This window comes from Anneissia japonica, unplaced genomic scaffold (assembly GCF_011630105.1).
Source record: "Anneissia japonica isolate Jap-2015-1 unplaced genomic scaffold, ASM1163010v1 scaffold12406_len387984_cov155, whole genome shotgun sequence".
In the NCBI taxonomy this organism is placed as follows: Eukaryota; Metazoa; Echinodermata; class Crinoidea; order Comatulida; family Comatulidae; genus Anneissia; species Anneissia japonica.
Genome location: NW_022714615.1, coordinates 108622 through 123494, shown reverse-complemented (window position 1 = coordinate 123494; position 14873 = coordinate 108622). Strand labels below are relative to the sequence as shown.

The window sequence follows — 14873 nt, the reverse complement described above, 5'->3', positions numbered from 1 at the left end:
CATAATGACAAAATAAACTAAGCATCCACTGGAAGGAATCCCAATATCTGCAGACGGATCCGTTTCGACCTTCCAGGCCTCATCAGTGCAGCTAGGGTATAGACCCAAACGAAACGTTCGACCAGCTTAGGTAGGGCCAAAACTAGTCCCACGACCACTAATGATTACAGAGCCAAACCAAGGCAATATATATACACAGCCCAGGTGTGAATGCAAATAGTGGAATACAAGCTATGTGGTTATATATATATTGATATAATTTTTATTATTCTGCTTGAATGAAATAAAGATTTATGGAATAAGTAGAGTAATGTCAATAGATTATTTTCGCATACGTTTTTTTTTTCTTGTCCATTTACCATATGTTCTGATCATATTTATAATAATATTATAAAGGAAATATGTGTTTTCATATTTATATTTCCCATATAAAATTATCAATAAATTTATAATTGCATGCTGTACGTTTTTAAAAGCCGTTTCATGCTTCTTTTATATTCATAAGCCCGAGAAAATCACTCAACTTGCTAGGCATATTTCTTTAGTTGCATAACTAGAATTGTGGAAAGAAACGTTTCCACAAATTGATTCCCATGGTACTCTTAAGAAGGCGAAGCTGACACAAGGTTTGTGATTTCTTGTTTGTTTTATTTCCATTTCCGATACATTACTGCCAAGACAGAAGTAGGTCAGATGCTAAAATAGATGAACTAGCTGTTTCCAGGTACAAACACGTGCGCTGGAGCGCAGTTCACCATTTCACGTGTTCACGTCACCTACTTCATGAAACCTGTAACTTCGAATTGTCTGCGCTGGCTGCTGATCATGTTTATAAAATACAAAAATAAATGGATAGTAACTTTTATTAGGCCTATATGATTTCATGTGTAATGTAAATAAATATGTATAAATTATATATATATATGTATGTGTATTATAGGCTTATATATAATATATATATATATATATATATATAGTTGTTTCTAGGTATATCATTTATGAACTGCGCAGGGACATCAAAGAAAACTAAAGATTTCAAGTGAAGAATGATAATGTGTGTATTATTCGTTTATTTCTTTAATTGTGTTTCCCTCAATTCTCTTGGTATGTTTTATCCAAACTCTGGAAGCTGCAAGAAAAATAATTAAGTTTATTGTATAGAAACATCGGATTAAATAATGTAATGATTATTGTTTTAACTAAATTATGAAATATATTTCAGATGGTAACAACATTCAATTAAAATCAAAGATACATTTTATTGACCATAATTATTAAATTATAGTATGAAAACGCAACAAAAAGAATAGCATGAAGCACATACTAAACTCCATGGAAGAAAATATGTTAGAAAGATAGCAAACCGGAAATAAAAAAATTAAAAAAAATACTTAGGCCTATGATAAACCGATTGACTAACTAATTATAATTATATAGGGCCTAGCCTAGGCATATTAAATTTTGCGTTTTCGCAACTCCTTCGGCGCTCCATATATTTGATCGAAATAAACCGCGACCGAAATTAGGCGCGACCGAAACGAAGCCCACACGCTATAGTACAGTTTGCTAGGCAACAGAACTTGATTGCACCTTTCTTCCCAAATGTTCATGTAAATTTGCATATTGTTAGCTAACCAGCTGAGTGTATTCCTTTGTGAAAATGAGTACCGCGGCGTACTCATTTTCACAAAGCATTTGCATCCCCTCTTGGAAAGAGGTGACTTCGAAATAATTGTCTTCATATCTTCGATAATTAATCACCGTAATTTAGCTTACACGTATATGCATGGAGGGAGCATTTAAAATGTACAATAATCATTTCACTACCCGACAAACCCCGAACTTTATTCATGCATTACATAATAGTTTCATCTTGTGTACTCTAACATCACTGGCGTAAGGTAACAACCAACTGGCAGACCATTTCCGGTCACACATTACTCTCCATAACGCAGCACCCCCTAGTTCCAAATGTCCTCTGGATCGTCACTAACACATTACAATTTCTTCTTGATTAAACTTTCCCGTAAGTTTTATTCAGATCAACTGACCGGTTTTTGAAATATCCGGTGTAGACTGACCTTAAATCATTTTAATTGGTCCTCATACGCCACCCAGATTGACACTAAATATTAGGAGGAACATCCTTGATATATGGCTTATGCTTTGGCAAAGCACGGAAAAATTCTAAGCATGGGAAGTGACCATAAGGTGACGGCTAGAAAAAAATAAATAAACAGTGAAAAACATAGGAAAGATGTACAAAAACAATGGCTTTTCCCAGTACTGCTCGGTAAAGCCAATAATGATAATGAGTAAACAATAGTAATATTAAAAATGAAATTCAATTTCAAATACAAATAAAAATTTATATTTTACATAACATGATCAGATAATAATAATAATAATAATAATAATAATAATTAGTATAAAATAATTAATAATAATTAAATAATCAATAGGCCTAGTATAGAGAGAACAATAAATTGGAATAAAATCGGAAACAGGTAAAGAAAGTTTATTTCATTCACCATTTTCAAAATCTTTTTTATGAATGACAAATTATGGGATACACGTCGGTTGTTGATGACAACGTTAAGAAATCGTTGTAAAATGTAAGCAGAATAATTTTGAATGGATGATAAAATTATTTAATGACTAATCTACCAAAACACAATACGAGAGTAGGGTCTATTCCTAGATTTAAAGCAACATCAAAGCGGAAAACCATGGTGGATGGGTATATTGTTGATTTACTATCCCCAGATCGATAAGTGAGCTTTAATTGCTCAGTATAATATTTATACTACCTTCAAAGAAAGAACATCTGTTGTTTTCTACAGGCTTGTAGGCATAATATAGACTTGTTTTAAATCAGGCACAGCACATTGTTATAACACACCTTTCGATTGATTGAACATCAATGCCGATGAACAATTCAATTCAGTTCAAAACAGGTGTATGCATTCTTTTTATTTCTAAATTCAGATAAATCTATTAAGAGATGTCCAGTGTAATATAAGCAGGCCCGTAGTCAGGAGGTGTTTATGATTCGGGAAACCCCTTCCCCTTCTCCATCCCTTTTCTAGCAAACCCCACTCATTTCTGGCGAAACCCCCCCCCCCATCGAATTTCTCAAACAGGTCCAACACAACTAATGCACTGTAGGCCCACCAAGACTCAGACAGAATGTTTTGCTGCAGACAATCAGACCGACTCTGAGCACCCGGTCGCCTGTGGCAGGGTAAATGTGAAACCTGCTCCTTTGTTCGCACCACCTAGATAGGGGACCGGGGCTGCACTAGGGCAGAGGCGGATAGTTGACCCTTTGAGACCTAGCGTTGTTTTGCCACCACACCCTATTATATAGTAAATTCAACATCTTTTCTATAATTTTATGTAAAGTGCATAGAGGCACTGTGCAATATAGCCTAATTTTAATCATAATTAGACTTACTATATCTGTCTATATCTACAGAACATAGGGCTTTTCCTCATTGCCAAATGAGAAGTCATGACCCTCAAATTCACAACCGAATCTGGATCGTGTAATAGTGTAACATAAGCAGGCCCGTAGTCAGGAGGTGTTTATGATTCGGGCAACCCCCGCACCTTCTTCATCCCTTTTCTAGCAAACCCCACTCATTTTGTCACCACACCCTATAATATTGTGAATTCAACATCTTTTCTATAATTTCTATAATTTTATGTAAAGCGCATAGAGGCACTGTGTAATATGCGCTATAAATGTAACCTATTATTATTATTATAACTGCTTTCATAGCATATTTAGACCCATGGAACAGTGGCTTTGGGGATTACGCCAAACCCCACCAGGGCTTCGACCCTGGACCTCATGCCCAGAGATCCACCCCCTTGAGAAAAAAAAAACCTGGCTACGGGCCTGATAAGAAGAATAACACGGTAACAACTAACGTTTAATGATATTTATAATAATGGAAATTTAAATAATGCCAATCGATGATAATACAGTAATATTATTGATGGTAATGACGATGATGATAACAATGGTAAACTAATAATAATAATGCTAATATTAAATAATAATAATAATATAATTATAATTAGTAAAATTAATAATATAGCCTAATTTTAATCATAATTGGACTTATTATATCTGTTTGTAAAACAGAACATAGGGCTTTTCCTCATTGCCTAAGGAGAAGTCATGACCCTCAAATTCACAACCGAATCTGGATCGTCACTCAAATTTAATAATTTCCTCCTTGTAACAACACGTTTGAATTTTCCCGTAAGTTGCATTCAGATCAGTTGATCAGTTTTTAGGATATCTGGACTGGGACGTTTACCTTTTTAAACGGTCTACATGTTCACACCCTACTCCGAATCGTCATCAACATTTATTTCTTCATGGAACCGTGATAAACTATTCTATAAAGTTTAAGTTGGAATGATTGGACAGTTTTTAAGATATAATTAGGTTTGTGACGTTAGAACTTTAAATGACCCTCAAATTCACACGCACACTGCTTTCATAAATTTCCATACTCCGGTTGTTCTCTCCATTTCCAGGATCACTATATTCGCAAACTAAAATTGTAATTCTTCAGTTGCCGAGACCTAAATTTAATAATTCATCGTGTCAAAACAAGCTTAAGAATAATTTTTCCTTTACCGCTGTCACCATGTTATGTTTTGGTAGCGTAACCATGGCGTATTAAATATAAGTATAAGCATGTACAATAATGCTTCCGGGTATCCACACTCCACTCTGCAGCAGCTCATCTCACGAATTACACAAGAAAAAGTTGTACTATGAAATCCAGCTGCTATATACAATCAAGTATTTCATTTTTAATTTCTAAACCAACTAAACATCAAAAACCTTGAAGATAAATAATATAATATTTCTTTCTAAATAAAATCACAACGGATTTCAATGAAACCATTAAGGCTAGGCCTGACTATTTTATTGTAACAATTCTTGACGCAAACATGTTTCAGCTGTACAACTGCCATCGTTGGTGTAATAATACTTATACGCACTTGGAGGTATTTATAGGAGTGAAGAATAAATGGTAAATAAGCGAACTAAAGCGTATGAAAAAAAGGTACGAATAAAGATGAAGAAATACTTGAGAACAATTGAGAGGCGGAGGATTGAGCCACATGGGTGGCGCCAGCAGGGCGCCGGCAACCAGGGACCCCCGTCGTGGAGAAAATCCACAATCCGCCGGGGAGAAAAAATGTATATGTATTTCCTACATATTAGAAGACACAAAATCAATTAAATAAGGTTTTAAAACTCAACCATTCTTTATAATATATTTTTGAGGCAAAAGTTGAGATAGCATAAGGTGATCGTTTAGTATCATATTAATATTGACCGAGTGGTATTGAAAATAATTATTGCTGTCGTGTGTAATAATAACAATTCAAAATGTGCTTAGCATCATACGAATACACTTCTTTAAAAATATTTCTTTTAATTAAGTAATATCAAATCGATTGATTTGTTAGAGGTATTCAAAATAATTTTTCCTGTCCCATATAAAACCGCTACAGTTTGCTTCATTTGCCCGCTTTCTTTCGCTTTCTTTGATTGCGACAAAGCACTTGGTAAATTCTTCGCCAAATGCTCTCCTCATGACTTCATCCTGGACGAATGCTTCGACTGCACTTTCCATGGTAGTTGGTATTTCTGACGTTTTATCAGGAACGTCTTCAGGCACATACGCAGATCCAGTGACGTTATCAGGAAGTGGCAATTTATTTTTTATGCCATCAATTCCGGCGGCAACTGTAGCTGCTAGTACTAGATACGGATTCGATCCTGCGCCACCCATGCGGTTCTCAATGTAAGTACATTCTCCATTGATCTTCACACGGACTGCGCAAGTGCGGTTGTCGTATCCCCATGTTGCATTTGTTGGTGCAAATGAGAAAGGTTTGTACCGCTTTCTACAATTGATGGTCGGCCCCATGAGTAGGCTTAGTGCTGCTGCATGATATAAATTACCGGCTATCCAGTATTTAGCAACTTCAGACAACTTGTCAGATCTAGAGTCGAGCATAAGGCTTTTTTTACCATCGACATCCCACAAAGAGTGATTATAATGGCACGATGATCCACTTGCGTTATCATATGGTTTGCTCATGAAAGTTGCCACTAGGTTGTGCTGTTTTGCGATTTCTTTGATGGAACATTTGTACGTAAAAGCATTGTCAGCAGCTTTAATTCCAAACGATGGTTTGTACGTGATTTCATGCTGTCCAGGTCCAAATTCATTTTCAATACTTTCGATATCTATTCCTACTTTCGGTAGATCTCGAACAAGTTGGTGGATGAACGGAGCACACTCGTACATTCTTATAGTCGATCGAATGTTGTAGTCATTTACCACAGGATTCCTTGTGTGTCCGTCGACAACATAAAACTCGTGCTCATGAGCTGAGAGCAGACTATATCCCATTTCATGCAGTTCTTCTAGTTGTTTTCTGGCAACGACTCTTGGATGAGCTGGTACAGGACTTCCTTCATACGTCGGTTCTATCAAGATTTTGGCAGTATTCTCCCACCACGGGATAACTTGGAACGTATCTAAATCTGGGAACATGATGGCATCAGCATAACCCTTTTCTTCATTGTATCCAGTTCCTGGAATAAAGTTAGACATTGAGTCCGCACCCAAATGCCCCATGTAAAAATTAAGACCATTCTCTGCCTTTGACTTGAAGTGACGAGCTGGAATTAGCTTTGATCTTGATATACCAAACATGTCTGTTTGTTCAAAACGAACAATTTCTATTTTGTTGTCTTTAATTCGTTTTAGTATGGACTCCATTCTGAAAATATAAAAAGAATATATAATATAAAATAATGTACTTTTATGAGCAAAAGGATCTTATAGGCATTTTAAACAAAATGTTGCAGTCACTGGATTTATAGACATCTATGCACAATATGCAAATATCCCTACTCAAATTATATATTGTTTTATTTTTGATCCGACGACCTCGTCCTGGCATCGGACAGGGGTTCAAGCCTGTCCGACGGGCAGTAGCAGCGCCTGCATCTGAAATCTGGGGAAAAGTGAAGGGGAAGGTACAATTTTTGGGAGGCAAGGTCCCAGACGAGAACAAATGGGCGTGGTCGGGTGTCAATGGTTGAACAGATTCAAATATCGCCAGATACAATAGGTACGACTAGAAACAAATAATTTCATATAATAAATCAAGATTGCCGTTAACACTGTTAAATTATTTAGAAAGGTCAAAGAAAGGTAAATACATTATTCGAATAAAGGACATAAATAATACATCGTGTAGGATAGCTTTCAACGAATTTAGTCTTATAAATAAATGAATAAAAAAATTGTGTTATAAAATGCTTCCGACGGGATTCGAACCTGCGACCTCTTGTGGTCTTATGGTTATGACGCTTGGATATAGAGGGCGTCAAAGAAAGACTACGTGTTTGGAATTCTGTCCGGCATCACTTACCTAATATCAAAAAATATCTTTATTTATGGTTTGCATCAAATATCAAATTGCATTCTACTACAATCTGGTATATACTAAGAATGTGATTCTTGCGCTATATTTTCAATATATACTGCTGTAAGAAGTCTTACTTTGATACTGATTTCACATAAGAGCGGGATACTTGAAACGAAGCCAGTCAAGGCGGTCGGTGTACCAGTAAACGTAGTGACGTAAGCTTGCATTATCTTAGTATTGATTTTTAATTAGTATCGCACACTATTGGTGCACTGCACCGTACCGGGGTATATTGTTCCGGAGTCATGATATCAATTGACGTTTGGGGATTGAGAATAGGATGCTACACAAACAAGGAACCAAGGAAAAAACGATCAGTCACTCACGGTCTAAAAGCACCAGGTCTCAGCCTCGACTATGTATATCAATAGGGCTTGTATTATCATGTATTTTGATCAATTCCAGTGACGTAGTGTAGAGCTTAATCCTGGTCCCAGACCCAAGAGACAAGGTACTTTAGATGAAGCTTTCGAACCAGAACCTGTTCAGCAAAATGCCCAACAAGATCAATTAAAACAGATTCTAAACGAAATGCGAGAAATGAGGAAGGAAATTAAACAAGATGTTCAAAGCATAAATAAATCGTGGGAATCTCTAACAGGCAAAGTAAATGCCTTAAATAACCGTATTGACAAAATCGAAAAGGAAAATATAGAATTAAAATCAATAAATGCTAATCTAGTAACAAAGATTGATAGAATAGAAAGTCAGAGCAGCAGAGACAACATGATATTTTGTAATATACAAGAACAACAAGGTGAAACATCGACGGATTGCGAAAAAAAATTAAAGAATTTTGCAAAAGAAAGCTTAGGAATACAGGTGGACTCAATCGTTCGGGCACATCGGTTAAATACCGTACTAAAGCCACACCCTGACCGATAAGTCAAATTTTCTAAGTATAAAGCTAAGGAAGAATTATTAAACAAACACAAAGCAAGAAAAAGAAGTATAAACAAAGAGGAAAGCACAAACGAGAATAAACAGAAAATAGGAATCGATGAAGACTATACTTCACGCTTGAAAAATATAAGGAAAAAGTTAGGTCCAAACATCCAGGAAGCTATAGCAGAAAAGAAGAAATTTCAACTTAAGTTTGATAAGCTGTATATCGGTAACTCAATATTTACAAATAACGAACAAGAAGACAAAGTCGTAAAGCTGAAATAGAGGGATGGTCAAGGCCCAAGGTCGGACAGTATTGACATTGTATCATGTTAATGTTAATGGAATTTCTGGTTAATTTCCGGTAAACTATTTAAAGAAACAGGATAAAATTTTTCTTAGTGAGACCTGGTTATCAAGGGAGGACAAAGTGCCTAAAATAGAAGGTTATTGGTGTATAAATAAAACTAGAAAAATTAACCGAAATTTACAAAGATGTTCGGGGGACTTGCAGTATTAATAAAAAATGACATTAAAATTATTGAAATTAAAATGAAGCATGATCAAATAATCTGGTTACGATGTGATAACAAATATAACAATCATAATGTAGTTTTAGCCTTTATATATGCTCCTCCATCAGGTTCACGATATGAGTATGACTTGTGTCAACAAATTGAATAAAATATGTTGTTATTGGAAAGTAAATATAAGGAAAGTTAATTTATCTTAAATGCTTGGACAGCTGATCTCAAAGATTATAATTGTATTCCATATTCTAAATATTTAGACTTAAATGACCCACCAGATCTATATACAGGTGAACGATTCCCAATGGATAAAAATGTTATTAGACAGGGTAAAGAATTAACCAACTCCAAAATGTGAATTTTAAACGGGAGGATCGGAAAGGATAAGGGTATAGGAGAATACACGTTTGTGAGCCATCAAGGCAAAAGCCTAATAGCTTATGTAATCGCCAGTAAATATTTACTGATAAATAATTTGTTTACCCATTTTGAAAATGGTGGTGCAAGTTTATCTGATCACCTACCAATTAAATTCCACATTAAAATCGATGTTAAATGTTTTGATCATTATAAAACCTGTGTTATGCAATCTAAATATATTTGGAATGAAGATATAAAAATAAATGAGGAGTTTATAAAAGAAAAAAACAAATCTATTGATAAAGAACTAGATCAAATCCGAAAAAAATAATTTAAATAATAGAGGATTGCGAAACACTGGTTAACAGACCAACAAAGGCAATATATAATTTAGGAGAAAAAATAGACAATCCTAGTAGAAGTACCAAACTAAAAACTCAAATAAATGGTTTGATAATGAATGCAAGGAACTCCGGGCAAGAAATGATGAAATGTACAATACATATATAAATACTATTAAAAAAGAATACAAAGATAAAATCAAGTTTAAGAAAGTCTTATAAGATAATAAAAGAAGGGTATATTATTTCAAATTTGCATGGCAATTTCAAACAATTCTGGAATACCTTTAAAAATAAAAAATATTGGGAAACAAATTTCTCATGTGCACAATGGTTTGAACATTTCCAGTCAATATCTAATAAGCAACATAATGATATTAGTCTTATGCCTCATCGTCCAGTACATCAGCAGCCCCTCCCATATACAGTACAGACGTTTGCTAGGTAACTACATGGTTGCACCTCCTTTCCAGGTGTTCATGTAACATTGACATAATTGTTAGCTAACCAGTTGTGTGTATTTCTTTGTGAAATTGAGTACCGCGGCGTATTCATTTTCACAAAGCATTTGCATCCCCTCTTGGAAAGAGGGATTCGAAATAATTGTCTCCATATCTTCGCTAATTAATCACCGTAATTTAGCTTACACTTATGAATTTTAGGGAGCACTTAAAATGTGAAATAATCATAATCATTCATTAGGCCTACATAATAGTTTCATATTGCTGTACTATATACTCAACATCACTGGCGCATGGTAACAACCGACTGCAGACCATTTCCGGTCACACATTACTCTCCATAACACAGCACCCCCTAATTCCGTCACCTCTGGGTATACAGTAATTTCATTTTACAGTAGTTTGGAACGATATCAGGAGTGGAGGTGGTGGCAGTGGCCTACTAGGACTACTGTACAATTTATTTGAAGCTATCTTGGGTCCGATCGTCCACACCAGTTGGGTCCAATCGTCTGTCACCCGAAGTTTTTATTACGATGATCAAGAACGTATACTACAGTATCTAGGTCCTAGGCTAGGCTTATATTGCGTCACTCTGCTACGTATACAACTACCGCATAACGAAGAAAGCGACCCACGCGGTGCATTCTTAAATTTTACATACATCATTAAAATGTATTAGACGATAACACGATATCACTGACTGAACGATCTACTACCCTCGCATCGCAGTAACTACTGTACTGAACTAGGCCTAGCTTGGCCTCATGTTTTTGTGGAAAGTTAGATAGTCATTATGTAGCCGACAGTCGGCTGCCTTTATAATCGTCACTTGTCTTCAATTTGCATTCAAAGGGTGCATTGCTACATAGCCAACTGTCGGCTGTCGAGGATATAGTACCTTCATATGACTACTCATACAACAGAAAAAAACATTGCATGGAGTTAGTGAAAAATGGAGATCTAAATGAAAAAACGATGTATTTCAGCGAGTAATAAAACCTTTTTGTTTTATTTAGGCCTTCTTCAAAATACCTATGCCACTGCAATCAAACAAGTAAGGCATCTGGAAGTGATAACCTCAGTAATCACGTTCTGAAACTTTGTGCTCGTCCACTTTCTGTTCCCATCTCCAATCTCTTTAATAAATCACTTCAAACTGGACAGTTCCCTTGTCTTTGAAAACATTCAAATGTTGTTCCTATTCATAAGGGGGGGGGGGGGGACCAAGAAATTCATCTCCAATTATGGGCCTATCTCGCTGCTACCAACCATCTCAAATATTTGAAAAAATTATTTTTAATCACATCTGGACTCGCGTTTCACCTGCCATTGCTTCCTGTCAACATGGTTTTGTGGCCAGTAGGTCATGCGAAACAAATCTTGCTAGCCTTCTGACTACAGTCTATAGAGCCATTGATGACAGGAAGCCATGACGAAATTCTTCTCCTTAGAAGAAATGGTCACTGGTGGGTTGGATGATTGATTGCTAATTGCCTGCATGCTGCCTAAACGGCCTTCACAATGAGTAAACAAGACCTTGGTAGTATTAGTAGGAGAAAATCAGACACAGCTCAGCCAGTACTGCTCCAATCATGGTCAAATTTCAGAAAGTATACACAATTTCTGAATCTAATGTTATTATTTGAAACATAAAATGTTTTAAACCAAAATCCGAGCATAATGAAAAAAGACAGTAGCTGTACGTCTGTGGATTTACTTTACGTTTTTCACGAATTTCGCGAACGTAAAACAGTGGGATATGACTTCTTTGGCCGCGCGAGATTTATTTGGAGCGCCAGTTGGGCATTTCTCCACACCGCATGTTGTGGCGGCGTATGCCTAACTTTAAGCCTTTGCTAAACTAAATAATTGCTCTCATGTCACACAGTAATATTTACGTATTTATTTTAGGTATTGTATGTATATAATAATTGCTTTCATGTACAGTATTATTTACTTATTTATTCCAGGTATGTGGATTTTTTTTTAAGTGTCTTACATTGAAGAATTGTAAAGCTTCAGTATTTTATTTGTTTTACAGAACAGTATTGTTATTCATTATACAATTTGAAACTGTAGGCCTATTCATTGTACAGTAATTCATATTTCCAGTATAAGTATAAGCTCCAGTATTTTATTTATTAATAGACTACAAAACGCATTTTTTTACTGTATTTTTATTCATATTTCTTCAGTTTCCTTTATCCACAAAATAGAATTTCGTCAAATAAAATTTAGAATGATACATGTGAACAAATTTCGTCCTTTATTCACAAAATAAAAATTTTTTTTAATAATTTTATTTTTATGTCTGTTGTCTGTTCATGTTATCTTTTCATACAAGAGCGGATGTAAAATAACGCATTAGCGAGGGTGATGAAAGTGTGTTATTTACAAGAGTTGGAAAAAGAAATCTAGAGTAAATTTATCAATCATTAGTCAATAAAAATTCTTTAGGAATACTCTCTATTCTCATGCCCTTAATGTACATACACTTTATATCATTAAAGCCAATCAATTAATTTACTCAATCAAATATTTAATTTATTGGTGATTTAAAATTCAGGTCTTTATATTTACATATACTGAATAGTAAACAAGTGCACATGTAAAAAATGAGATCTATATTCGATAACAAGCAATGATGTTTACCTTTAACAATTATTATTGTCAAAATGTTTAAAAATATTGCAAATATGTTGCTTGTGTTAACCATGGTGTAAGTTGCAGCTCAAAGTTTGCAATGTTTAATTCGTTACGATTTTTTCACAAATTATATAATTTTATCACTGAAATTTTAACACACTATAAATATTAATTGTTGCGACATGTTCTGTGTGTATAGGCCTATCTGAAACAATGTACTGTAAGCTTGAGTGTTTCTGAATTTGAGGTTAAGAATTGAATAGATATAATAGCGCTCATTCAACAACTGTATATCAGCGTGACAAACAATAGCGCGCATTCAACTTCCAATCGGCAAAGCACTCAAAGGGCGCTCCATACATTTTGGTGTTCGACAGGGCGCGGCCGAAGGTGTCGGCGGCCGAAGTTGGCCTACTTGGCGATCGGGAGAATACTATAGCCAGAAAGATGCATCAATATTTTATTATTAGTTCTCAAAAAACAAAGATGGTAATTTTGGTCATTTTCAATACACATATGTATTGAAAATGACATGGTGTATTGGTGTTTATGCTGGCCTAAATAAATGTAAGAATACGATTCTTTCTAGTCTAGGCCTATAGGCCTTTTTCACGAATCGGTAGACATCTTGAAGTGATGACAAACATTGCGAATCAGCGGTGCGTAACCAACAGAAATAAGATAAGCTTTTGGGCGGATTTTTTGACATCATGTTATTTAAAAAATCATAACTCTATAACGGGGCGTCGTATCCAAAAATATTTTCCAGCAAAGTGTTCTTAAAAGACTAGTCTACACCACTATATGATTGAAAAAAAATTGAAAAATTTTTTTGACCTCTGAAATCAAGATTGAAAAATAAAAGTCTATCTCAGTAGTGTATTAAAATATGTATATGCATTACAGTGCTTAGTACTAGTAATACTCTGAACTAGCATTGTTTAGTTACCATATGAGAGTTTCCTGTGTTAAAAACATGATTTACTATACTATACCTCTTTATAAAACATAACTTGTACTTTGTAATAAGAGAAATATGTATATTATGGCTACTTGGAACAGTAACAACACGAAAGTCCTATGCTACTGCACTGTAATGCATTGGCCTATTTTAATACACTACTGAGATAGGCTTTTCTTTTTCAATCTTGATTTCAGAGGTCAAAACAATTTTTGAATTTTTTTTCAATCATATAGTGGTGTAGACAGGTCTTTTAAGAACATTTTCCTGGAAACATTTTTTTTGGATACGACGCCCCGTTATGGAGTTATGATTTTTTAAACAACATGATGTCAGAAAATCAGCCCAGAAGCTTATCTTATTTCTGTTGGTTACGCACCGCTGATTCGCAATGTTTGTCATCACTTCAAGATGTCTACCGATTCGTGAAAAAGGCCTATTCTATTTATTTTATGATCGTGTGGCGTACAACAGCAATGTTTACTCACGTTCCCGGCTATCCAGGGGCTATTCTACAGCTTACACTGCAGCTGATGTATTTCAATCTAGGTTCAGAGAGTAGTAAATCTCTATTTTATAGGGCCTCCGAATCGAGCGATGAATATTTAGTTGACAGTTAGAATTAAGGAACAGAGAATAACTCGTCATGTATTAAAATCAAATGCTTAATTGATTTTATAACTGATATTCTGTATCTTCGTTGCATACGATCTACAAACGATTACTCGCTCTCACGGCCAGTGCGCAACGTCACGAACGAGAAGCCCGTGTGCTTGAGTCGTGGGCGATTTAGAACCGTCCATTCTGCGGCAGGGTAATCATTTTATATTATAACTATAAATACACATGCCTAAACATTACCACATTTAAACATGTGTATTAACCGTTATAATAAACATGTTTAAATATTATATTAATATTCAAACACATGCACTAACCTTTATAATACACATGTTAAAATACTATTATAATAATCTTCACCGGGCACACAATGGTTCGGTCTTGGGATGCCAGGGGTAGGCGCTTCAGTTCAATCTTAATATTTTGGTTTGTTATGCATCGTAATTTTCCCGATTTTTAGGTGTGAACACAATTTGTATTTTCTTTTTTCTTATACTGTGGTATAGACAAGAAGAACAATTCC

At 35.1% G+C, this 14873-nt stretch overlaps 1 protein-coding gene across 2 annotated transcripts; it reads right to left on the bottom strand.

Moving 5' to 3' along the window:
* Nucleotides 1-4176: 4176 nt before the first annotated feature.
* Nucleotides 4177-14492, bottom strand: LOC117109072 (lengsin-like). Of its 2 annotated transcripts, none has more exons than XM_033251315.1 (2): nt 7869-9289; nt 4177-6828 (listed from the first exon to the last, which is right to left on the bottom strand). In XM_033251315.1, exon 2 carries the CDS (start codon nt 6825-6827, stop codon nt 5499-5501), a length of 1329 nt encoding a protein of 442 aa, XP_033107206.1. In that variant the 5' UTR covers nt 6828; nt 7869-9289; the 3' UTR covers nt 4177-5498. The 2 variants fall into 2 exon arrangements, with proteins under 2 accessions (XP_033107206.1, XP_033107205.1); XM_033251314.1 differs by lacking the exon at nt 7869-9289 and adding an exon at nt 14218-14492 and having other exon boundaries at nt 4178-6828.
* Nucleotides 14493-14873: the final 381 nt, after the last annotated feature.